At 47.5% G+C, this 23,785-nt stretch overlaps 2 protein-coding genes and 1 long non-coding RNA gene across 8 annotated transcripts; 2 read left to right on the top strand and 1 right to left on the bottom strand.

Annotated features, from left to right (window-relative positions):
* Window positions 1-1,747: 1,747 nt before the first annotated feature.
* On the bottom strand, window positions 1,748-4,061 carry LOC140691082 (uncharacterized). The gene is made up of 4 exons (XR_012066540.1): window positions 3,754-4,061; window positions 3,410-3,609; window positions 2,349-2,419; window positions 1,748-1,928 (listed from the first exon to the last, which is right to left on the bottom strand). It is a non-coding gene; the product is annotated as an uncharacterized lncRNA (long non-coding RNA).
* A 179-nt stretch (window positions 4,062-4,240) lies between these two features.
* Window positions 4,241-8,583, top strand: UPK2 (uroplakin 2). 3 transcript variants are annotated; one of them, XM_072953919.1, is made up of 8 exons: window positions 4,241-4,368; window positions 4,984-5,107; window positions 5,267-5,345; window positions 6,253-6,412; window positions 6,887-7,021; window positions 7,211-7,349; window positions 7,602-7,672; window positions 8,072-8,583. In XM_072953919.1, the coding sequence occupies exons 2-8, from the start codon at window positions 5,001-5,003 to the stop codon at window positions 8,206-8,208; spliced, it is 828 nt and encodes a 275-aa protein (XP_072810020.1). In that variant the 5' UTR covers window positions 4,241-4,368; window positions 4,984-5,000; the 3' UTR covers window positions 8,209-8,583. The 3 variants fall into 3 exon arrangements, with proteins under 3 accessions (XP_072810020.1, XP_072810022.1, XP_072810021.1); XM_072953921.1 differs by lacking the exon at window positions 4,984-5,107; XM_072953920.1 differs by lacking the exons at window positions 4,241-4,368; window positions 4,984-5,107; window positions 5,267-5,345 and adding an exon at window positions 6,016-6,033.
* A 5,114-nt stretch (window positions 8,584-13,697) lies between these two features.
* Window positions 13,698-20,939, top strand: FOXR1 (forkhead box R1). Of its 4 annotated transcripts, none has more exons than XM_072953923.1 (6): window positions 13,698-13,937; window positions 18,337-18,411; window positions 18,511-18,758; window positions 18,984-19,210; window positions 20,231-20,409; window positions 20,862-20,939. In XM_072953923.1, exons 1-6 carry the CDS (start codon window positions 13,877-13,879, stop codon window positions 20,888-20,890), a joined length of 819 nt encoding a protein of 272 aa, XP_072810024.1. In that variant the 5' UTR covers window positions 13,698-13,876; the 3' UTR covers window positions 20,891-20,939. The 4 variants fall into 4 exon arrangements, with proteins under 4 accessions (XP_072810024.1, XP_072810023.1, XP_072810025.1 ...); XM_072953922.1 differs by having other exon boundaries at window positions 20,153-20,409; XM_072953924.1 differs by lacking the exon at window positions 13,698-13,937 and adding an exon at window positions 14,148-14,506 and having other exon boundaries at window positions 20,153-20,409.
* Window positions 20,940-23,785: the final 2,846 nt, after the last annotated feature.

The raw sequence follows: 23,785 nt of genomic DNA, 5'->3' as shown, positions 1-23,785 counted from the left end.
CACGTCCATGCGCTCCTGCTCCTCCATCTCTCCCGCACCTTTGTTTGACCTTGACCTCACTGGACACCTCCCTCCTGCAGGGCTGCTTCCTGTCACTCCTTTTCAAGTGAGCTCAACAAGAACTGCTCTCCTTCCCTTCACTCTGGCCGATACCCTCACCTTTCCACGCCCTGGAAACCCTAACCCTGAGTCAGTACAATCTAACAATGTTATCATTTCTACGCTCTAGCTCTTGAGTAATTTGAAAAACTCCCGAAATGTCAGGGTCAGTGTGATGATTAATTGTATGTGTCAACCTTATTGGGCCATGGTGCCCAACTATTTGGTCAAACTGTTATTCTGGATATTTTTGTGATAGTGTTTCTTGGATGAGATTAACTTTTAAAAAGTGGGCTTTGAGTAAAGCAGATTACCCCATAATGAGGGTGGGTCTCATCCAATCTGTTGAAGGCTCTAACAGAACAGAGACCCACCTCCACCCTCTCCCTATGAGAAAGAAGGAGTTCTGCCAGCAGACTGCCTTCGGACTCAAACTGCAACTCTTTTCCTGAGTCTCCAGCCTGCTGGCCTCCCTCTTTGGATTTCGGACTTGCCAAGCCTCCACAATGCATGAGCCAATTCCTTAAAATAAATCTGTCTCTATATACACATCCTGTTGGTTCTGTCTCTCTGGAGAACCCTGACTAATGCGGTCCGAGCCCCTGAAGACCAGTGGTCCCCCAGCTCAGTGGGCCGTTCCCTCCAAACATAGCCTTCCTCGAGGCTCTTTGTAGCTGGGTCCTCCTCTCCCCACAACAGCTCTTTCAAACTCTCACCCCTCTTTCAGGCCCCAAACCCTTCCCCACCGAGTTCTCTACTTCCCAAGAGAAAGCAGAGACATTCAGGAGGAAACTCGCTTAACTTCCTTTTCATCCCCCAGCTTTTCCCAGCGCAACCCCCCAAAGTACAACATTTCTCTGCACCACTGCCCCCACTCTTTCTGCCAGAAAGTGTCATTCCTATGGCCAAAGGCTAATGCCTCCACCTCTGATCTGAACCCCATTTTCTCCCTCCTCCCAAAGCCTCCCCATCAGTTATACCCCCTCTCTCCTGTATCTTTGGATTTAAAAACAAAATAGATGAGCCTTTCTATACTCCAATCCCCTCCAGTTATCTGTCTCCTTCCCTTTCCAGCCAAGCTTCTTCAAAGAGTAGTCTGCACAGTTCTAACTCCACCCCTGGACTCTTACAGTCTGGCTTCTGTCCACCTCCCTGCAGGAAGCTGCTCCAAAGGGCACACACACCCCTCAAGATGGTAAGCCCCACGGACATTTTTCAGTCCTCACCTTCAACCCTGACATTCATACCGTTTGACACCTCCTTTTTGAAATGCTCCATCCACTCCTTCTTGATTCTCCTCCAATGCTCATTCCTCCTTCATCAGCTCCTCTCCCTCCAACTGTCCTTTAGATGCTGCGTTTCCCAGTATCATGTCCTTGGCTGTCTGGTCCTTCCCTTCCACCACTCTCTTCAAGGACTCTTTTCTACGTTCATGATTTTAACCATTGCCCACCTTCCCTCCCTTTATCCCAGACCTCTTCCCTGTGCTCCAGACTCACTTATCCAACTATGAAAGTGTTGTTTTTATCTGTTTTCCCAAGACATTTGTATTATTATCTATTTATAACAACTTATCTGCAAAATGCTTAAAAAATTTATTCTGAGAAGCAGGGATCTGGGAAAGACTTAGCTGGGTGTCTCATGGATTTGCAGTGAAGTTGTCAGCCTGGGCCACAGTCATCAGAAGGACTGATTGGGGCTGGAGGATCTGCTTCCCAGCTCGCTCAGTCACATGGCTTTTGGTTGGAGGCCTCAGTTCTTCACTGGATCTTGGCAGGAGGCCTCAGTCCCTTGCCATGTGGACCTCACCATGGAGGTGCTCCCAAGTCCTCCAGGGCAAGCAATCCATGAGAACAAGGAGGAAGATGTAATGCCTGTTAGGACCTAGCCTCCGAAGTGACCTACCATCACTTCTGCTTTATTCTACAGAGCAACCCTGACACAATGTACCAACGCATTACCTGTTGTCAATCCATTCTCCACACTGTTTCCAGAATGACCTTTACACAAGCAAAACTCCTCAAAGGCTTTCTGTCTTCTTCAGCATAAAAACCAAGCTCCTAAGCATGGCATATAAAGCCACTGCTGACCCAACCAGTGGCTGGAGCTCACTCCATGTTCAACCTTGAATACGGCTTTCTAGCCAAGATGTATTGTTCACAGACTGTGTCAGGATAACTCACATCCGTGAGCCTTTTCATGCGCTCTTCCCTCTTTTTGGAATATCCCCTTCACCTAGGAAGGCTTACCTCAGTTCCTTCTCCAAAATTCAGCAACTTGAGAGCAGGAATTGCGTCTTGTCATTTCTGTAGCTCACCACCTAGCATGGTAGCCATGGTAGAATAATTGTTCCACAAATATTTACTGAATGAATAAATGAGTGAGCAAGCGGTCCCGGCATGCCCCATACCCCGATGGCATGTGTGGTATACAAGGAACAGCTGGTCCACATCTCAGTCACTTTTCCCCCTCAGAATCCCTTTCCTGCCCAACCATCTCCCTTTGCATCAATGATACAGTTGGAAAAACAAATTCTGAATTCTATCCCACTTCATTCCTTGCTAGCTCTGCAATCTTGGGAGAGTTATTTATTGCCCCTGAGCCTCTAGTCTTCATCTGCACTAAGGGTTAATAAAAAGGAGAGGATAAGATGAATTACTTATATTAATATTTATCAAACCAGATATTGTGCTAGGCACTCTTAAATAAATTAGCTTGAGTGATAGTATCCAGGTGAGACAGATTTTATACCCTTTCTGCAGAAGAGGAAACTGCAGTTCAGAGTAGTGAGGTAGATAAGTTGGCCAAAGTCAAAACAGTGGAAGAAGATGTGGGGCAAGTGGTTGTATCATAGGCAACATTCCAAAAAAATAAAGAAGCATCCGGTTGTGTTTCAACACTGAACAACTCAGATTTTCTTATTCTTGCAGCCTTTTCCAGCCTCACATCTTAAGGACAGATTTCCCATTGGACCAACATTTGGCGAACACTGCATCTCACCTCTCAGTCCGAGTCATAAGGGCTGCCCCAGCTGGCTCCTACAGATTCTGAATGTGATCTCCACATTCATTCTGTACCTTTATTTTATTTTATTTTAAATTTTATCTATTTTTTTTACTATTTTTTTTGATGGGGATTGAACCCAGGACTTCATGCATGATAAGCATGTGCTCTACTACTGAGCTATACCCTCCTCCCATGCACCTTTATTTTAAAGCATTTTTATATCTGTTATATCTTGCTAGATAAATGGGAAGGAATGAGTCTTCCCATTTTATAGGTGAGAAAATTGAGGTTCGAAGGAACTCACCTAAAGTCACACAGTATCACTCATCAACAGGAGGACAACAGTCCCCATCAGAGGTTGACATGTCCATGGAGTCAAGTGGACATTTCTTCTCACTGATGGGGAAGCAGAAGAGTGGCTTGTTGTGGAAGGAGAACCATCAGTGTATGTATCAGACACACCTGGGTTATGATCCAAGTAACTAGTTGCAATCTGGTTGCAAACTACCATAGTTCAATTAAAAACAAAAAAGAAACAAAGAAAGAAAAGAAAAAAGTAGCATAGTTTAGAAAGAGTAGGTCTGTTTTAGGAGCTAATCTTTGGGGCATAATAGAGAGTTCAGGAGCTCCTTGAGGGCAGAAACTTACCCTGCCTTTATATCTCTGGTGCCTAGCACAGTTCCAGGGACATACCTATTATTTAATAAATATTTGTTGACTTGATTAGGGGATTTGGAAGGAAGGAGGCAGGGGAGGGAACTTGAGTGAGTTAAGAATCGAGAATCCAAGGGGGAGACAGCCTAGAAAGAGTGGGTCCAAGAAACAGACTCCAGGCATTTGTGGCCCTAGTTTCTTTACTCCAAGCCATGAGGAAATCCTCCAGAGGAACAGGGTGCTGTGGCTTTAAATGGCTTCAGCGTTGTCAATGAATCTGCTCTGCTAAAAGAGTTATCCTCTTGCTCCTGTGCTTGTCCTCCCCCTCCTCTCAGCTCCCCAAACCCTTCTCGGCCGCTGTGATGGGATAATTAGATGCGAGAGCTCAGCACAGATGATGCTCCAGTTGCTTAGCAACTAATGGTTTCCATGGAGACCGCAAAGCACAGCCTCCAGAGCAGCCAGTGAGCAGCTCGGCAGGGCAGGGAGAAGACGCAACTCTCAGCTCCTCCAGAAACCTGGGGAGGGCCAGGGGTGGGGAAGGAGGGGGGACTGGAGGGAGAAAGGAGGACTTAAAGGCACAGGCCCCTCTTATCCTTTTAAAATCTGGTAAGAGCTCTGCCCTCCCTTACCCTGCTCTGTCCCACTGATAATTTCAGATGGGGATGGGAACTTAGGAGTGGACCTAACACAGCCCACCCTGTAATAAACTCAGCCTCTTCTCCTTTCTGCTCCTGGTGTGTGACTGAAAGGGGAAGAGAGATCTCCCAAGCCCAAGTGTAAACATCCTCCTGGGTTGGTGGGGATTGAAGAGTACTAAGATCCTTTACCCCTGCAATTCCACCATTTAGTCTGTTTCCTCTCTCCAAAGTTCTCAATGTGCAAAAGCTCCCCTTTCATTTGTAGAAGGATGATAAGATCTGATTTAAAAGGGGATAAAAGCCAAGGTGCAGGAATTCAGTTCTTCACCCAAAGGCAGCCTGTCCTGGGAGACTGGGGAAAAACACCTGCCCGATCTGCCTTAGAGGATTCAGTGTGTGTGTGGTGGGGCGAGGGGTGGAGGGGTACACAATACAGAGCATCTGGCGACTCAAAGTGTGGGCCTTCCAGACTAACATCAATCAACATTACCTGGAAGCTCGTTAGAAATGCAGAATTTCAGGCTTCACCTCAGACCCACTGAATCAGAAACTGCATCTTAACAAGATCCCTGGTGATTCACAGGCATGTGAAATTTGGAGATGCGCTGGTCTGAGACCCTCCTACTCTCTGCTTGGGTCCATGACTTCTATTTATTGTCACCACCTGCTCGCACCCCAGGCTTTGAGACTACCCTTCCCACCATGGGGTAAGAACACAACCCCACTAGCCCCTCACTTCTCTACCAGGACCCTGGCCCTCTTCCAGGACTGGGGAAGCTAGAGTGGTCCATGGAGCAGAAAGACACACATAAGACTCTCTGTAGAGGGCTGCGACCTCTCCTGACAAAGTATTCCACTTTCCACAGGTGGCTGTACCTCTCTGAGTCTCAGTTTCCACAGCTACAAAAGGAAGCCGGTAACATCTACAGCCCAGGAGGGCTGAGGGTGAGTGTGTGCAGCGAGCCAGCAAAGCCAATGCCGGGGACCCCGGGTGGGTGATCTCGCCTCATCCCTTCTCTCCTCCTTCATGTCTTGAACTGAGCACAGGGGTGGGGGCGCCAGCAGAGACATGGTGTCTCTTTTTCATTTTCTCCTACCGGTCTCTTCCTTTTCCTTTTTTTAAAACTTTTTTTTCCCTTTTCCCTCCTTTTTCTTTCTTTTTCTTCCTCTTCTTTATTCTCAAACAGTTCAACAAAGGTTGCTGACCAAGGCTGACTGTGCCCACCCCCCGCCCCCACTGGACAGGTCACTGCCCACTTCTCCAGTCTCTCTGGAAGTCTTCCCCGGCATCCTTGGCCCCACTCTCCAGAGGAATCTGAAGCCCTGTGCACTTCTGGGAGAGGCACTGACACCAACACCTCTTGGCCTCTCCCAGAGCGTGGTGCCAGGGCCTCAGGGGACACCAAGCATTGGAACCCTTGGCTCGGCTGCCCTCACCCCCTACCACCAATTTCTCTCAGTTTCTCTCCTGTTCTTTCCCTGCCAAGATGCTTTCAGGAGCCCCTCAGGGCTACTCTCTGTTTCTTGCACACCAGGGCAACCTCAGAACTTGCCTTCTGAGGAGCAGCCCCACCACCGAGGGGGAGTGGTGCTCCAGGCGCACGTGCAGGCAGGAACACTCACGCCCTCACACGTGGGTGTCCCAGAAGGGGGGGGCATTTCCACTCCCCACCTTAGTTACCCTGCCCCTCGGCAGCTGACTATGCCACCAATATCCAGCCAGGGCCCCCCCCATTCTTGGCTTGAAGGCCAGCTCCCCATCCTGAAAAACCTGTCTGGAAGCCTCCCCTGAGGCTATAGGGCCCAGGGGGCAGGTTGGACAGGATTCCCCTCTAGCCCCTCCCACCCCCAGGACAAAATCAGACACCCCCAGGGCAGGGCCTCACTTGCCTCAGGAAGCCAGCCTGCCAGCACCCGAGGGAGCTCCAGCCCAGCTATGGCGTCCCTGCTGCCTGTCCGGACCTTGCCCTTGATTCTGATACTGCTGGCTGTCCTGGCCCCTGGGGCTGCAGGTCTCTGCCACCTCTGGCTGGGGTGGGGAGGATCTGGGATCAGGGGGTGGGTAGCCGGGACAGGAGGCACTGTGCCTCCCAAGGTTCTCAAAGAGGAGCGGGTCTAGCCAGTTGGGGGTGGGGGACTGATGATGGCAGTGAGCAGGCATCAGTCCCTGGGCCCAGGGCACATCCAGGTCCCCTTCCAGACCCAGGAGGCAGGGAGGTGTGGCGAAGGGTCCAAGGCTTTGGATAGGGATGGCACTAGGCGCCACCCGCTCCTGGCATCCAGGGTCTGGCGGCTTGGTGGAGAATCCAGCATCTGCAGCCCAAGCCTGCCACCTGGTGGTCAGATGGGCAAAGACCTGTATTCTGCAAACCGACTGCAGAGTAGAAGGGACTTTTCATCCTCAGAAAGGGCTCCCCAGGGCTTGGGGCAGATTCGACGGGGGGACGAGGAATAATCCTCCCCTGAACTCCCTCCTGGCCCTCCAGCCAACTTCAACATCTCAAGCCTCTCTGGTCTGCTGTCCCCGGCACTGACGGAGAGCCTGCTAGTTGCCTTGCCCCCCTGTCACCTCACAGGAGGCAACGCCACACTGATGGTCCGGAGAGCAAATGACAGCAAAGGTCTGCTACCCACTCCCAGGCATCCCCAAGACCCCAGAGGCCCCCCCCCAAGACATCCCGGCATCCCTTCTCCCGCTCATGCCTTCCTATCGACCCCCCTCTCAGGCCATCCACACTCTTAAGACTGCCCTGCTTCCTTGGGGAGTCCAGAAACTCGACCCTGCCTTTCACCCCCAATTTTCTTCCCAGTGGTGAAATCTAGCTTTGTGGTGCCTCCATGCCGCGGCCGCAGGGAGCTGGTGAGCGTGGTGGACAGTGGGGCTGGTTTCACTGTCACCAGGCTAAGTGCATACCAGGTGACAAACCTCGTGCCAGGAACCAAATACTAGTAAGTACCAGATCCAGGCCTGGGGTACATGGGAGAGGCTCCTGGGAGAGAAGCTGGGTCCTGACCTTGGTGGTGATGGTGGTGGATGTGGTCAGCATTGGGAAGAGAGTTGGGGGCACAGCTAATGGGGTCATGAATGAGCCTTTCTTGGGGAGGTGTGGCTGTGAAGGGGGAGGCCTGGGCTATGTCTTTCCCCAAGTCCCAGATACTCACTGTGGATTCTCTCCTCTCTCCCAAATCTCATGACAAAAGCATTTCCTACCTAGTGACCAAGGGGGCATCCACTGAGTCCAGTAGAGAGATCCCGATGTCCACACTTCCTCGTAAGTAACATCTCAGGCCCCAAAGACTTCCCCGGTCCCTGCGCCCCATCCCAGGGGCCCCTCCCCGTGCTCCTTAGCTTCTTTGCTCACCTCCATCCTCACTCTGAGTCTTGGCCATTTTAAGTGGCTGTTGACTCACCTGTCTGCACTGCTAAACTTTGTGGGTAGTGATTGTGTCTGACTAATTTCTGTATCCTCAGTGCCTGACAGAGGAGATGCTTCATAAATGTTTATTTGATGGATGTCTGGATCCCTCCAATGATTTGTTGGTTTGTTGGATAAATGAATGGATGAAGGGATGGCTGATTGGATGAATGGATGAGGGGCTAGGCTGGGAGCCTCAGGTGGGATGGAGGCCCCTCATGCCCACAAAGGCCTCCCCGCTCTCTCTTCTAACAGGAAGGAAGGCGGAATCAATCGGGCTGGGAATGGCCCGGACAGGGGGCATGGTGGTCATCACCGTGCTGCTCTCTGTCGCCATGTTCCTGCTGGTGCTGGGCTTCATCATTGCCCTGGCACTGGGCGCCCGGAAGTGAGGAGGGCTGCCCTGGGCAGTGGGCTCTTCCAGGAAGTCCAAGGCACCGTCCATTTCCCCAGCCTGGGGCTCTGCTGTTGCTCCTGCCTCCTCTCCTGAAAAGACTGCCTGCCCCCAGGCCACGGTCACCAGGCTCTGGCTCCTTCAGTGCCTTCATGTCCCCCTCAACCCAGCCCCTGCCCCCATTCCACTGCAGCCCTTTCTTCCCTCCGTCCCTCCCCTTGCCCTCTAAGGCCTCACTTTGGCCCAGAACTCATTTTCCCCCAACCCCACTCCTGTCAGAATTGGTTTTCCTCCCATTTTGCCTCTTTAACCATCCCGCTCAACAAGAATTCACCCCGGTGAACTCCGTCCCTACAGTAAAGTCTGATGCCGAGTTGCTGTGTGTTTCTCTTCCGTGGGCTCCACGTTGAGGTGAACTCAGAGAATCTATGTCCAGGCTACAGGGGCTTCCAGTACCCTCTCTGCCCCAGAACCCCAGGGTTGCTTTTCTTGGGAGGCAGGAAGGGGCCGCACAAGGTAAGAATCCAGGACTCAGAGTTCTCAGACCCACTCGTGGGTGGTGGGTTTTGCACCCTCCACAGCAGGCCACCCAACCAGGGGCCCGAGGGGAGGGGATGGTGGTGAGGCCGAGGCTGGTGCAGCACGTGGGGCCCGAGGCCTGAGGGCCTTTGTTGTGGCGTGGGGGCTGGCAGAGCAAGGGGCAGTGCTGGGGGAAAGAGAGGCTCTGACCAGGAAAAGACAGAGGGCCACCAAGGTGACACACAAGGACATGGCGCTGGGGGGCTCTCAGAGGAGACAGCAGAGGTGGAAGAACCCTGGGCCAGGGGACAAGAGCGCTGCAGTGGGATAACTGAGGGAAAAGAGTACAAGTGGTCACTCTCGTTCACTTGTGTCCTCTCCAATATATACTCCTTCTAAGGATCTGTGATCTTTGCCTTGCTCTTAGGGAGAAGACCAAAATCTTTGAGGTGACCTTCAAGGCCAGCCCTGGGTCTCTCCCCTAAACTGTCCCTCAGCTCTCACCATGTTCCTTCTAATGTCCCGTGTTCCCTCTTGCCTCGGGGCCTTTGCACAGACCATTCCTTAAGCCCAGCCTACTCTCATGACTGCCCCTGCCCCTACTCCACTCTGCATAGCTAACCCAGCATCTCCAGGGAAGACTTCTCGGCCTCCATCCCCCAGTTAGGCTGGGTTCTCCTATTCTGTCTTTCACAGCACTACTGTTATTTAGTATTATGTTTATGTGATTATTCAATTGCCTCCCCAACCAGACTGATCCCTGAGAGCAGCCACTTTGCTCCACAGAACCTACAGTACCTTTGCAGTACCTGGGACACAGCAGATACTCAACAAATACTATTGAATAAATGAACGAACCAATTAATAAGCCCCTGAAGAGAAAGAGGAGGCTAGGAAAGGGCCAAAAATTCTGCAAAAACAATAAAAAATGACACAGAGTTAGAAGATGTTAGAACAGTGGTCTTAATGACCCCTTTCTAGAGTAACCCAGGAGCTCGGAAGAGGGAGGCAATGGAAGAGAAAAACAGTATGTATTCATTCCATGACACCGAGCATTTATTATGTGCCAGGTGCTACCAGAGGTGCCAGGACTAAACTGTGAAAAGACATTGTTCCTCCTGCATGGAATCTATATGGAATTTGGTGGAAGAGACAGACTCCTCAAACTGTGAACAAGTAAATAAATTAAATAAAACTGTGACCAGTGCTATGATAGATGAGAGGAGGTGAACACTGGGAACCTCCTTAGTTTAGGTGGACCTTCTGAGCTAAGGCCTGGAGTCAGGAGAGCGGGTCGGGGAGAGGGGAGAGCGTGCCTTTTACAGAATGGTTCAGGCCATGCTTCCCACCCTAACTGCAACAGCCAAGGGAGATTTGGTGCCCAGCCTTCTTGTGTCGTGGGAAGAGCACGAGATTGGGAGCCCAAAGATGCTGTACGTCAGAATCACTTAGGGGGCTTATAAAAATCCCAGCACCCAGGCCCCCCGCACACCAGAGCCAATGAGCTGGGGGCGGGAACCAGGTATTACTATTTGTTGAAGATCCCCAGGGGATTGTAATGTGTTTGCAAAGTCTGCAAATTACTGATAGAAACACTTTTTAAATTGTGGTAAAATAAGCCATTTTAACCCCTACAACAATAACTAAAAATTACATGTTAGTTTTTAATAGCATGAAATTTATCATTTTAACCATTTTAAGTGTATAACTCAATGGCATTAAGTACATTCACATTGTTGTACACAGACCACCACTATCTATCTTTAGAACTTCATCATCCCACTCAGAAATTCTGCCTGTTTCTTTTTTTTTTTTAAGTGGCAGTTTCTTTTTATTTATTTTGGGGAAGGGGCAGGTAACTAGGCTTATGTATGTATGTATGTATGTATGTAATGGAGGTACTGGGGATTGAACCCGGACCTCGTGCATGCTAAGCGGACACTCTACCACTGAACTATACCTTCCCCCTCCCAAAACAGAAATTCTGTACCCATTAGATAATAACTCCCCATTCCCTCCTCCCTAACCCTTGGTATCCACCATTCTACTTTCTGTCTCTATAAATCTGACTATTCTAGGTATCTTATACAAGTGGAATTGTATAAAATTTGTCTTTTTGTGTCTGGCTTATTTCACTTAGTGTAATATTTTCAAGGTCCATCCATGTTGTAGCATGTACCAGAATTTTATTCTTTTTTAAGGCTAAATAATAATATTCCATTGTATGTGTATACCACATTTTGTTTATCCATTCACCCACTGATGGGCATTTGGGTTTTTTTCTACTTTTTATATATTGTGGATAAGGCTGTTCTGAACATGGATATAAAAATAACTGTTCAAATCTCTGATTTCAATTCTCTGGGGTATATACCCAGAAGTGGGATAGCTAGATCATATGGTAATTCTACATTTAATTTTTGTGGGACTGCACCATTTTATGTCCCCAACTGCAGTTCACAAGGATTCGAATTTCTCCACATCCTAGTCAACACTTGTTATTTTCTGGGTTTTTTTTTTTAAATGACTGATTTTTTTTTTTTTTTTGGTGGAGGGAGATAATTAGGTTTATTTATTTATTTTTAAAGGAGGTACTGGGGATTGAACCCAGGACCTTGTGCATGCTAAGCACACACTCTACCACTTGAGCTATACCCCCCTTATTTTCTGTGTTTTGTTTGTTTATTTTTATAATAGCCATTCCAATGGACGTGTAGTATCTCATCGTGGTTTTGATTTGCATTTCTCTAATGTTAATGATATAAAAGCACATTTTTTTCATGTGGTTTTGGACATTTGTATTTCTCTGGAGAAACATCTATTTAAGTCCTTTGCCCATTTTTAAATTGGGTTGTTTGGTTTTTTTGATGAGCTATGGAATTTCTTTATATATTCTGGATGTTAACCCCTTATCAGATATATGATTTACATGATATAAACATTCTTCAATGACACACTAATTTGAAAAGAGTAGATGCGTTACAATAATTTTTTATGAAACATAAGGGAAAAGACTGGAATAATATACATCAGAATGCAGTCAATTATCATCTCTGGTTGATACCAAGAATGATTTTTGTTTTACTGGTTTTTTTCTTTGTGCTTTCTATACTTCCAAGCCTTCTGCATCAAACATGTATTATTTTTATAACTTAGGAAATTATCATTAAATTTATTATTGTTGAAGGGGGAGGGAATAGCTCAGTGGCAGAGCACATGCTTAGCATGCACAAGGCCCTAGGTTCAACCCCCAACACCTCTATTAAAAAAACAAACAAATACATAAATAAACCTAAAGAAAAGTTATTATAATTATTGGTATTAAAGGTAGAGTCCTAGTAAACTTTTTAAAAGGGGGCTATTGTTTTCACCATAGTTAAAACAACATTTATTGAGGGTCTCCTATGCACAAGGTACTACTCTCAAAGTTTCCAGTCTAGTAGACAAGAGGCAACAACGTGCAGGGTGGTTGGGCTCTGATGGGGAGACCCAGGATGTACAAAGGAACCAGAGGAGGCTGCCTCACCCTCTGGCCAAATCTGGGACAATTTGAAGATTAAAATAAACAATGATAGTTCTGAATTATAATACAATCCACTCTATAAAATAAGAATCAATCCTTTGCATACATACTGAGAACCAATAAACATACATGAGATAAGGAAAAGCTCTTCCTTACAACCGAATGTCAACTTTTAAAAACCATCATTTCACACCCATCATAGTAATGATTGATTTAGGCAGGAATCACAAATGGACACTAGAATTAGCAGGTCCAAACTCCATGAAAAACAGGATTTTAGGTCACTTCAAAGTATCTTCCCACAAATTGCTTACTAATTACAAAAGAGAAAACAAAAAGGTAATTTGAGAATAGAGAAACCTGATGGATACCATTAAACCAAGTGATTGAGTTAACGCCATTAATAAGGAGATAAACTGGCATCACGGGCCTCTGATGTGATGAACTAAGAAGGAAACATCATTTCTTTGTATTTGCTCCAAAAACACATAATCTAATTACGAAGAAACATCATAGGAACCTAAACTAAGGGACATTCTAGAAAATAAATAGCCTGAACTCTTCAAAAGTGTCACCAGAAACTGACACGCTGTAAACTGATTATACTTTAATTAAAAAAAAAAAGGCAATGTTATGAAACATTTAAAAGTCTGAGAAACTGCTCCAGATTAGAGACTAAAGAGACATGAGAATTACATGCGCTGCATGATCCTGAATTGGATCCTAGATCAAAAAGCAAATTTATATAAAGGCCATTATCGGGACAATTGGTGAAATTTGAATAGGACCTGTATATTAAACATAGTATTGAATCAATGTTAAATTTTGATGATTTTCTCATTTCTGATTGGGTAAACCAGTATCCTTGTTTTTAGGAAATACATACTGAAGTATTTATGGGTAAAGGGTCATAATATCTGCAAATTCTCAAGCAGTTCAGAAAAAAATAATGTATGTCTTATGTAGAGGGAGAGAAAAACAAAGCAAAAATGTGATAAAATGTTAATAACTGGATTTAGGTATACCGGAATTTTTTTATAGTATTCTTGGGCTTTTCTGTAAATTTGAAATTATTAAGAACAAAATGTAAAAATCACCATTCAAAAAGAAAAGAAAAAAAAATAAAAATCACCACTTAATCCTATCTCCACCATGTACTTACAGATGCGATCTTAGATAAACTCCGAAATCTTCCGAACTTCTAGAAAGTAGCTGTTAATACCATCACAGGATCATTCTTGAATGGTAGGCAGATTCACTGAATAAAATACGAGCTTGGTGCAAACAGAGGGGGAAGAGGGCCTGGGATAACTCCCTTCTGGACCCCCAAGGTCCCCAAACCCCAAAACGAAAGCGTAGGGTGGCGGGAAATGGCGGGGTCAGTGGAGGCCCAAGATCAAGGGTGTCAAATGCGGACTCGGCACACCTGAGGACTCCAGCCTAATTCAATCAGAGCGAGGGGATTTGAGGAAGTGCCTCCGAGGGCTCAGCCTCAGTCTCTCCCGGAGTCTCCAGCCTCTCTGCCAGGCTCTCTCTCGTCTCCCTAAACGTGGACCTGAAACTCCAGCACCTCGACTTCTGGGCCAGCCTCCATGGCCAGGTCCCGGGACTGCTGGACTGGGACATGGGGAACGAGTCCTTTCTGGCCTTCACCACGGCGCACCTGCCCTTAGCCGAGCAGAACCGTGAGTGTCCGCGAGGGGGACCGTGGGGGTGGGGATGCGCGCCGCGGGCGGGCGGGGGCCTGGTGGGCGCGCCGGCCGGTGGGGGGGTCCTCACCTTCGACCTCCTCCCCACCCCCAACCCCCAGGAGTGCGGTGACCGTGTAGCGTTTCGGGGGAGGCCCCGCGCCCCCTTTGCTGAGCCTTGGAGCCCCCTCCCCCGCCCCACCCCCACTTTTCCGAGTGGCGATGGGGACCCTGCCTGGACGGAAAGCCCGCAGAGGGCAGGGGTCCTGCCTGAATGCGGTCTTTCAACTCCACCTCACCCGCTCGCCTCCATCCCAGAACTTTCTAGGCTGCTTCTCGGCCTTTTCTCCGTGGCGCCTACGCCATTTGGCCATTTGAGTACACTACGCACTTCGCTTGTTTTTCTCTTGAAAAAAAAAATTATTAGTTTTGTTCGTGGCTGTATCCCCGCCTCTTAATACATTGTCTGACACCTAGAGGTGTTCAATATTTGCTGAATGAATGGTTGACCGTTTTTTTTTCTTTTAATTGTTTTTTCCTTTGGTCCTCAAGTGTTGAGAGTTGAGGTAATCACCTCCTCCTTTCCTGGTACATGATTGCCATCTGTTCAGGGAAAGTACTTGGATTAACTGATTTTCCCTCCTTCCATTTCCAACGGCTTTCATCGCCTCCCACACACCCCAAGTTTCTACCCTAATCCATTTGATGTCTTTAGATAAGTGTATTTTTTAAAAACTATTTAGTGTTATATTGTATTTATGGGTGACCTTAATTTATATAATGCTCATTGTTTTTTTCCCCCTACTCAGGTTGTTTTTGAGTGTCATTTGTGTTGCTCAGTGCAATATATGTAGTATAAGGTGATAACAGATCGGGGTAGAAAAGGACATGGTAAGAAGGCTCAGGAATGGGGGTGGGGAGGTAGTGGCAGCTACAATTTTAAATAGGGTCATCAGGTTGGTCTTCATTGGGAACATAGTATTTGAGCAGAGTTGAAGGAGGTGAGAGTGAGCCAGGAGGATACTTAGAGGAAAAGTTTCCCAGGCAGAAGTAGCTGGTGTAAAGAGGCCAGTGAGGCTGAATCAAAGTAAATAAAGAGTTCAGAGCGCACAGGGCGTGGAGCAGGGGGCGGAAAGAGCTGTCTTCCACCTTGAGGACATTGGCGTGGACTCTGAGTAAGATGCCACATGACTGAAGAATTTGGAACAGGATCGCCAGCTTAGTGAGTGTGTGACCTGTGCGACTGCATACGGTGACTATACTTGGTGTAAAGCTCTGCTATCATTGTCTTAAGATTTTTAATAATTTTTGAACAAGGAACTCCACATTTTCATTTTGCACTGGGCCCTGCAAATTATGTAGCCGATCCTGAATGATCTATATTGTGAAAAGATCACGGTGGCTGCTGGGTTGAGGGTACACTGTAATGTAGAGAGACTGGGAGCCTGGAAGCCAGGAGACTGGTTAGGAGGCTACTATAGTAATTCAGACAAGAGATGATGGCAGCCTGGACCACCAGTGTGGTAGCAGACATGGTGAGGAGGTAGAACCAGCTGGATTCGCTTGATGGATTGGATGTGTAGTATAAGAAAGAGAATAGAGGATGACTCTTCCAGAGTTTTTGGCTGATTTCAAGGGGAACGATGGAATTGTCTTACACTGAAATGGGGGAAGCTTCTGGTAGGAGAGTTTAGGGAGGAAAATTGGGAAATACTGTTCTGGATACGCTGAGTTTGAGACACTTTTTAAGATATCCAGGAGAAATGTTGAGTAAGTAGGTGGATATCTAAGTCTAGAATTCTGGAGAGAGGTATGCAGATATAAATTCTGAGAGTCTTTGGGGGTATATAGATGGCATTTAAGGGGTGAGAACAGAGAAGGACCAAGAATCAGCCCTGGGTGGGCATTCCATTCTAACGAGAAAGAGAGAGAACCAATAAAAACTGAGGAAATGATCACTGAGAATCAGAACTGAGATTGTGGTTTCCTGGAAACCAAGTGAAGAAAGGGTTTCAAGGAAGGAATGGTCCCAGGAGAGGAACATTGCAGAGAGATCAGGGTAGAGGTGGGCTGACAGTTGGATTTAGCAAAGCAGAGCCCTGATTATATGGTTTTGGTGGAGTGAGACCTTGATCATAGTGTTTTTTGTGGAGAAGTGGAGGAGAAAGCCTGACTGGCCTTAAGAGTGGAAGGGAGAAGAAGTGGAGGCAGAAAGTATAGGCAATTCTTTCAAGGAGTCCTGCCTCAAAGGAAAGCAAAAATACGGAGTAGTGGCCTGGCAGAGGAAGTAGGGGGCGAAAGAAGTTCTTGTTTATAATAAGATGAGAGAATTAACAACATATTTGAATGCTAATGAGAAAGATCCAGAGACAGGAATTTATAACAGAAAAGAGAGGAGAGGATTGTTGGAACATTGTCCTTGAGAAGGTGGGGGGGGGGCATCTGTGTCAGAGAGAGGGAGGAGGGAGACAGGTGCTGTTCTTTGATCCCACTGAGATCACCTGTTTGTTGATCCTGTCACTCACTGCTCTCAATCACTGGATGGCCTCTTTTGGGGGGAGGGTAATTAGGTTCATTTATTTATTTTTTTAATGGGGGTACTGGGGATTGAACCCCGGGATCTTGTGCATGCTAATTAAACACACGCTCTGCCACTGAGCTATACCCTCCCCAACTGGGTGTCCTCTCTTTAACCAACCTGGAATCCTGTGGTCAAACAAGCTCACTCTCTTGCATATACCATCGATTGGCTTGGCCTTCTATAGCTTCAAAGCACTTGCTTGGCCAAACCACACCCTGATTAAATCCAACTCTACCAAACAAGTGCTCCAAAGCCACAGATCAATGGATTGGTGGTATCAGTGGTATCAAAGGATGGCTGTGCTTGAGAGGGAGATGGGTGGAAAAAGGTACTTTTTTACATGGTGTAAAAATGAGGTTATGGAGAGGTTGCTGTTGTTGGTTTAGGTTATGGCAGTGAGAGAGACCATCTACAGAAGAGGGGAAAGCAAAATTTAAGGGAGGAAAAGAGTTTAAGAAACTTAGACGCTGGTAATTAGGAAAATCGTCTATGTATCTATTGGAATAGACAAGATTTAAGGCAGGAGTGGCATTACTGACAGGAATTTAGCCAGGAGCTAAACTCCTCTAAATGAGGGGGAGTGACCAAGAGTTTAGTAGATGATTTAGAAAGATGTTCAAACTGAGACCTGATGGGTGAGTAGCAATTAACTAGGCAAGCAGGAAGAGGGCACGTTTCTGGCAAAGAAAACAGCTTATGGGAAGGGCTAGGATGTGGAAGAGGTTTGTTGCAGATGGGTGGAGAGCCTGGGAGTAACGACTCAGCACTGATGAGGAGCCAGGGCCTTACAGACTATCTCAAGGAATTTAGATTTGGCCTAAAGGCAATGGAAAGCCATCGAAAAGTTTTACAGTGAAGAGTGGCAAGATGGGATTAACATTTTAGGCAGATCACTCAATCTGCCGGATAAAGGAAAGAAGATAAACAGACTGTTTAGGTCATGGCTTGGACTAGGATGGTAGAACTTGATGATTGGGTGTGTCTGTATGGGAAAGAGAGGAGTCAAGGATGATTTCGAATCACAGATACTGAAAGCAATCTTATGGTTACCAAAGGGGAAGGGGCGAGGAGGGATAAATTAGGAGTTTGGGATTAGCAGATACACACTGCTATACATACAGTAGATAAAATAGGGACCTAATGTATAGCATGGGGAATGTATTCAATATCTTGTAATAACCTGTAATGGAAAAGAACCTGAAAAAGAATATATATATATATATATATATATATATATATATATATATATACACACATACATATATACACATACATATAAATATAAAGAATATAACTAAATCACTCCGCTGTACCCATGAGACTAATAAAACATTGTAAATCAACTATACTTCAATTTTAAAAACTGGGGGAAAAAAAGAATGATTTCCAAGTTTCTGGCCTGGACAACTGGTTAGTTGGTGCCACTTGCCACAAGGACTACAGGAGGGAAATGGAGTTGAGTTTAAAAATGTTGTTCAAAGTGCCTGCCGGTTATCCCGTAGGCCGTTCTACTTGAGGGCTAGCGGAGTCGTCTGGGCAAGAGAGGAAGATTTGGAAGCCCTGAATTTATAAACAGTGACTGACGGAAGTAACAGGCATTAATGAGATGGCTTAGGGACAGTAATGTGGGGGGAAAAGAGTGCAGGGGAGAATGAGGAGATCAAAGAGCTAAGGGGAAATCAGTAGAATTTGGCATCATAACCTCCCAGTCCAGGCCCATAGCTACCTCCCATGGAAGCTTCAAGGCCCAGGGTCCTGGGGCCACAGTGGAAATCCAAGACATGTTCACTCTCTTCTGTCTTTCTTTTTTGCTAGTTGCCAGATATAAACTCCGAATAGTTGAGCCACCAAAACTACCTCTGGAAAAAAAACCCAACCCTGATAACGATGGTGAGTAGAGGGGAGTGAGTTCTCTGACAGCCCTGTGGCCTGGGTGGGACACCCAAAGCCCATGTGCTCTGGCCCCCAATCTCCTCTTTCTCTGCACAGGTCCAGATTTCGAGCCGAACCTGTGGATGTGGGTAGACCCCAACATCGTGTTCCCCCCTGGAAAGCTGGAGGTCTCAGAACCCAGTAAGGGGGAGAATCTGACAAGCACAGACCCCTCCCCTCAGCTGCCCCCCAAGGAAGAAGACTTTGCCAAGTGCCCAGAGGCCACAGTGGCGGAGTCGTCGTCACCTTCCAGAGAGCAGTCTCCCCCTCGGAAGCGGTTTGCCTCTTCCCCCAGCAACTGGAAGGTAGGGATTTCTGGGTCGTGGGCCAGATGTGGGCTATAGGCAGGGTGGGCATCAGAGTTCTGTTTTCTCAGGGATAACAAAGGGTTAATGGGTCCAGGAATTAGCAGTGCCCCTGGGTTGGGGAGAAGCCCAGTTGGTGGCCCTAGACCACCACCCCTCCTGCCGTCGCACCCCTGGAGTAGAGGCTGTGGAGTCAGGACCAGTTCCTACTCTGTGCTCCTCTAGCTCACAGAAGAGGAGGAGGCTGAGGACCAGGATGACAGCTCCTCTATGGCTCTCCCGTCCCCTCACAAAAGGGCCCCCCTCCAGAGTCGGAGGCTTCGGCAAGCCAGCAGCCAGGAGGGGAGGCTCTGGTCCCGGCCCCCTCTCAATTACTTCCACCTAATTGCACTGGCATTAAGAAACAGTCCCCCCTGTGGCCTCAACGTGCAACAGATCTACAGTTTCACTCGGTATGTGCCGGGGGCCCTGTGAGGCGGGCGAAGGGAGGGGCAGGGCCCTGGGTCCGATACCTTCCGGGCCGCCCCAGGCCCGGGCTGCCCTTTCAGTTCCCCGATCTGGGTCTGAGAGGAGAGATGTATTCCCAGTTCCCTTTCCCAGGCCCTGGTGCTGGGATGGCCCCGAATGTGTGTCCACAGGTCACCTGTACAGGAAGAAAGCTAGCCCCAACCCCTTTCACATCTGAGAAACTCCAGCCTTTTTTTTTTTTTAAACATCTTAGTTCTTTAAAACATTAATTCACCTGGGTCATAAATTCTCCTGTCTTCCTTCTCTTTTTTTTTTTTGGATTTTTTAAATTGATTTATAATCATTTTAAAATGTGTCAAATTCCTGTCTTCCTTCTCAAGATCATCCAGTATAAAATCTGATTTCGCCAACAGTTTGTCACATGCTTTCCCTTTGGACTGGACTGCCTGGCACAGCCTGTCCCCTAGGGACCCGGGGAAGCCCGGCTGAGAAGGGATTTCCATTGAGCTTTGAGAGCGGGTGCCCATCAGTGTGAGGAGTTTCTCAGACCTGCTCCCTCTATCAGAAGAGTCGCAGGACATTAATTGTCAAGAGATGTCCTCCTTGACCAGGATTCCTCTTATAGGAGTTGGTTGGCCTGATTTCTCCTCTTGTTCCTGTTGCAAGTCCTGAGCCCGCAGAGGGAGGGAAGAAAGTGAACCCAGGAGTGGGGGGGAGTACCCTGGGTTTCGAAGGCTTTGCACACGTGATGCAGCAGATGGAGATTTGCCGTGTGCTTGGTCAGCAAAGAGCAGTCCCAGGCCAGCTTGCCCTTCTCCACCTTGCGAGCAGGGCTGAGGCTCCTGGCCCTGGGGGGGAGCATTCTCAAGAGCAGGGCATGTCCCAGAGAAACCATGCCTCTCCTTGCCATCCCTCCCTGTCCACAGACAACATTTCCCCTTTTTCCGAACGGCTCCTGAAGGCTGGAAGAATACTGTGCGTCACAATCTCTGTTTCCGAGACAGCTTTGAGAAAGTGCCAGTCAGCATGCAGGTGGAGGCCAGCATGCAGGTGGAGGCCAGCACACGGCCTCGATCCTGCCTCTGGAAGTTGACTGAGGAGGGACACCGGCGCTTTACAGAGGAAGCCCGCTCCTTGGCCTCCACTCGGCTGGAAAATATCCGACAGTGCATGAGCCAGCCAGGTGTGAGGCCTTGTCACCTGTGGGGCCGAGGGGCGGGGACCTGAAGATCCCAACCCAAGGCTGAGTGTGCAGTGAAAGAGCCTGGGTCACACCATGGCGGGGGGCACCTTCTGTAAGAAGGGGACAGGACAGCAGTGGTCTGAGTCCCTGGGATGGTGCCTGCCACCCCCTCCCCCACCAAACTTGGAATATGAGGTCCCGGGAGTTGATGGAGAAACAGCTAAGGTGCAGCTGGCCCTCCAGCCCAGCAGCCCAGGGAAACAGTGACCACACGATGTAAGGGGCAAGGTATGAGAGGTTCTCTGCAGAGAGAGCTTTTCCTGGAGAGCAGGTGGCATTTGGGCCCTGAGGTAGGAGAAGTAGATCACTGGCCGCAAGAGAGCGTCCCAGGCCTGGGGACCAGCAGCTGCGCAGGGCAGATAGACCCCTTTGATTTTCTTCTTTCCTTACAGATGTGATGCCCTTCCTTTTTGACCTTTAAGTCCAAGAACCAGGCGTCAGCCCGTGCCTTATTAAAGTTGTCTGCAGCAGCCTGGTGTGCGTGTGGTCTCTGAGGATGGGGTGGGGTGAAGGCCAGCTCTGAGGTGTGATGGCCATTGTATTTGAGGAGGTGCCTTCATTTTCTGTCCACTTTTTCAGCCCTTAACCCTTGCAGTCTGTCTCACTGTAAAACCCGACTGCCTCCTCCCTAGTCTCTGAAACGTTGTATTCCTTTTTTTTTTTTTAACTTTTTTTTTATTGCGTTATAGTCATTTTACAATGTTGTGCGAAACTTGGTATTCCTGAAGTACATGACCCATGCCCTACCAGACCAAAATCTCTACCTTTGAAGAAAGGCCTCAGTTCATTTGCTTGGTTTGCACATTTTCAGTAACACAATCTCACCCTGCTCATCCGTCCATCACCACAACTACCTCTGCTGTACCCACTCCAGCTTTGCATTCATTCTGGAACATGCACCAGAAAGGAGGGGTGCTAGGCCAAAAGCTCTTACTAACCCTAGGGGGCGCTATGGCTGCCGCAAGGACTTAGGGGACTGCAGTCAGGCCCAGAAGTGTCAGGTGTCGGTGCAGGAGGTGGTCTCTCACCTTGAAAAACTGACCCCCAGACCTAAGGCCATTGATAATGAGCTGAGCCAAGAACCTAACCGGGTTTTACACCTAAGCCGGAAGTATTTGTCATATCATTTTATTATACGCTTCATTTTCTAGGAATGCAACTCTTCTGTAAAATGAAGGAAGATTGTACTTTTTTTAGTTTGGAAGTTTACCAAGACTTGTTTGCCATTTCGGAAAATCACTTCGCTGACAGCAAATCTGCTCTGGTATTTAAGTCACCGATAGCACATGCCTGAATCGGTCTGTGTTTGTATCTGTTGTACTCAGAGATTTTACATGTTTAAACAAATATTTAGCTATTTCACGGTAGCCGATAAAAGAAAAACAATCTTCAATAGTCATTTGAATGTCATATCGTAAATCTAAGCTTTCACTATACTGTACAAATTTCCAACTATCTTATGTTTTAAAAAGTTTATCCATTGAAATACATTTTTTATTATAAATTTCTCTCCCTTTATTTTTCTGTTATAGTTAACAGCGTTACAGTTTGATCTTTTTAAAATTCTATGTATAAGTAGGTTATTTTATCAGTAAGATTCATTTCAGGTAAAGATGGTTCTTACAAAACATTTGCTCTATGTCTAGGGTGTTAAAGCTGATGAAGTAAAAAAACCACCAAACCAAGCAATGTATAAGATACAGTCCCTGTGCCAGAGGTGCTCACCATCAGTGACCTTGGCAACCAGTGAGGACAAAAATGGAATAAGTCACATCCACATCCAAACCCCAGAGCCCAGCGTGAAGCCTGTTAGGTAGTAAGAAGGCTCTGTTTGCTATAAGTTGTCACTAGTATCTTCTCTAACAGGCAGATTCCCTGTTCTCTGGAAGCACAGAGAAGAGGGCAATTAGCTCAGGAGGCTGGGGAAGACTTCTTACAGGAGAGTTAGCTTGGGATCTTTTTCCAGGTCTGGAAAACAATAGCTAGTACTTCTCCGGAAGTGCTCAAAGGCAGCCCTGCCTGGGGGTGTGGGATGCTAATGCTCCCAGGAGGCAGGAGTGAAGGCTGGGGAGGTGGGGGAGAGCAAGGATGGGATAGGAAGAAAAAGCAACTAGTGCCAGGGAAGAGACAGGACAGACTGATGCAGGTGTGCGGCTGGAGCAAGTCAGGAACTGCTTTTCCCTGGCCCACCTGCAGGTGCTTTGTGCCAATTTTCTCCTCCTGGACTATCTGGATGCTAATTTTTATGTGCTATCCACCAGTGGAGTGGGTGGAGGGGCCAGCTCATTAATGGCATCGGCTCTGGGCCCACCCAGCACTCTCTGCAGCCAGAGCCCCTCTGATCTGTCCAGCTCCCAGGAAGAAGGAGAGGATCCTGAATCCTAAGCTCTGGTTTCATTTGATTTGGACTCAACTTGTCCACCTCACCTGCACTTTGTGCACATCCTTATCCCTGTTCACGTTCTTGTCAAGGTCTGGCTTATGCTGCAAGTGGATCCCAAAAGGCAACAGATCAGAAGGAACGAACATACAATACAGCTTTTGTGGGAAAAAGGGCCCTGAGAAAAATCTGCCTTTGCCCATTTGGTCCTCTAATAGAATATTACACTCCTACGCTTACCTCCTCCCTTTTTCTCATTCAACAACTATTGGTTTTGAGCTTTCAAAATGCCAGACCCTCTGCCAGGTGCTAGGGATACAGTAAAACCCAAAATGGTTCCTCCCTCACAGTCTAGATAGAAAGATACTAAACAGATACACTAATTATGTACAATATTGTAAATATTAATAAGTTTAGGTTATTGTGAGAGAAAACAATATGGGTACTTAGCCCTAATTGAAGAGGAGTTCAGAGAAGGCCTTTCTAAGAAAGATATTTTAACTGAGACCTGTTTAATGAGTATCCAGGCTGAAGCATGGGAAGGAAAAGTGTTGTAGCAGAGGGAACAGAATGGACAAACCCTGGGAGGTAGGAACCTCCTCACCTTGGCCTATTGAGAGTGGAGCTGGGCCATGGTGTCCAGAATACAGTAACCAAGGTGAAGTGGGGAGGGAGACAGAGACTAGACCTTTCTAGGCTATGATACGGAATTTTGATTTTTTTTCAAATGTAGTGGAAAACAATTGAAGTGACTGACATAATTTGATTTTTTTTTTTGATGATGTTTAGCCACTCATTGAAAGTGACTTGTAGGGGCAAATGTGGAAGCAGGAAGGCCTATTGGGAGGTGACTGCAGAGCCCAGGAGGGCTGGGGCAGTGGCTGTGGAAATGGACAGAAAGCAGCAGCCAGATTTGATGATGTCACTTGGAGGCAG

This window comes from Vicugna pacos, chromosome 33 (genome assembly GCF_048564905.1).
Source record: "Vicugna pacos chromosome 33, VicPac4, whole genome shotgun sequence".
In the NCBI taxonomy this organism is placed as follows: Eukaryota; Metazoa; Chordata; class Mammalia; order Artiodactyla; family Camelidae; genus Vicugna; species Vicugna pacos.
This window is presented reverse-complemented; position numbering and strand designations above follow the sequence as displayed.

Coding starts and splice junctions, on each gene's coding strand:
- UPK2 (XM_072953919.1), top strand. CDS start 5,001: ATGCGCTGGTCTGAGACCCTCCTACTCTCTGCTTGGGTCCATGACTTC. Junction 5,346..6,252: donor ACAGCCCAGGAGGGCTGAGG/GTGAGTGTGTGC, acceptor TCCCACCCCCAG/GACAAAATCAGACACCCCCA. Junction 7,673..8,071: donor CCCGATGTCCACACTTCCTC/GTAAGTAACATC, acceptor CTCTTCTAACAG/GAAGGAAGGCGGAATCAATC.
- FOXR1 (XM_072953922.1), top strand. CDS start 13,877: ATGGGGAACGAGTCCTTTCTGGCCTTCACCACGGCGCACCTGCCCTTA. Junction 13,938..18,336: donor GCCCTTAGCCGAGCAGAACC/GTGAGTGTCCGC, acceptor CTTTTTTGCTAG/TTGCCAGATATAAACTCCGA. Junction 18,412..18,510: donor ACCCAACCCTGATAACGATG/GTGAGTAGAGGG, acceptor TTCTCTGCACAG/GTCCAGATTTCGAGCCGAAC.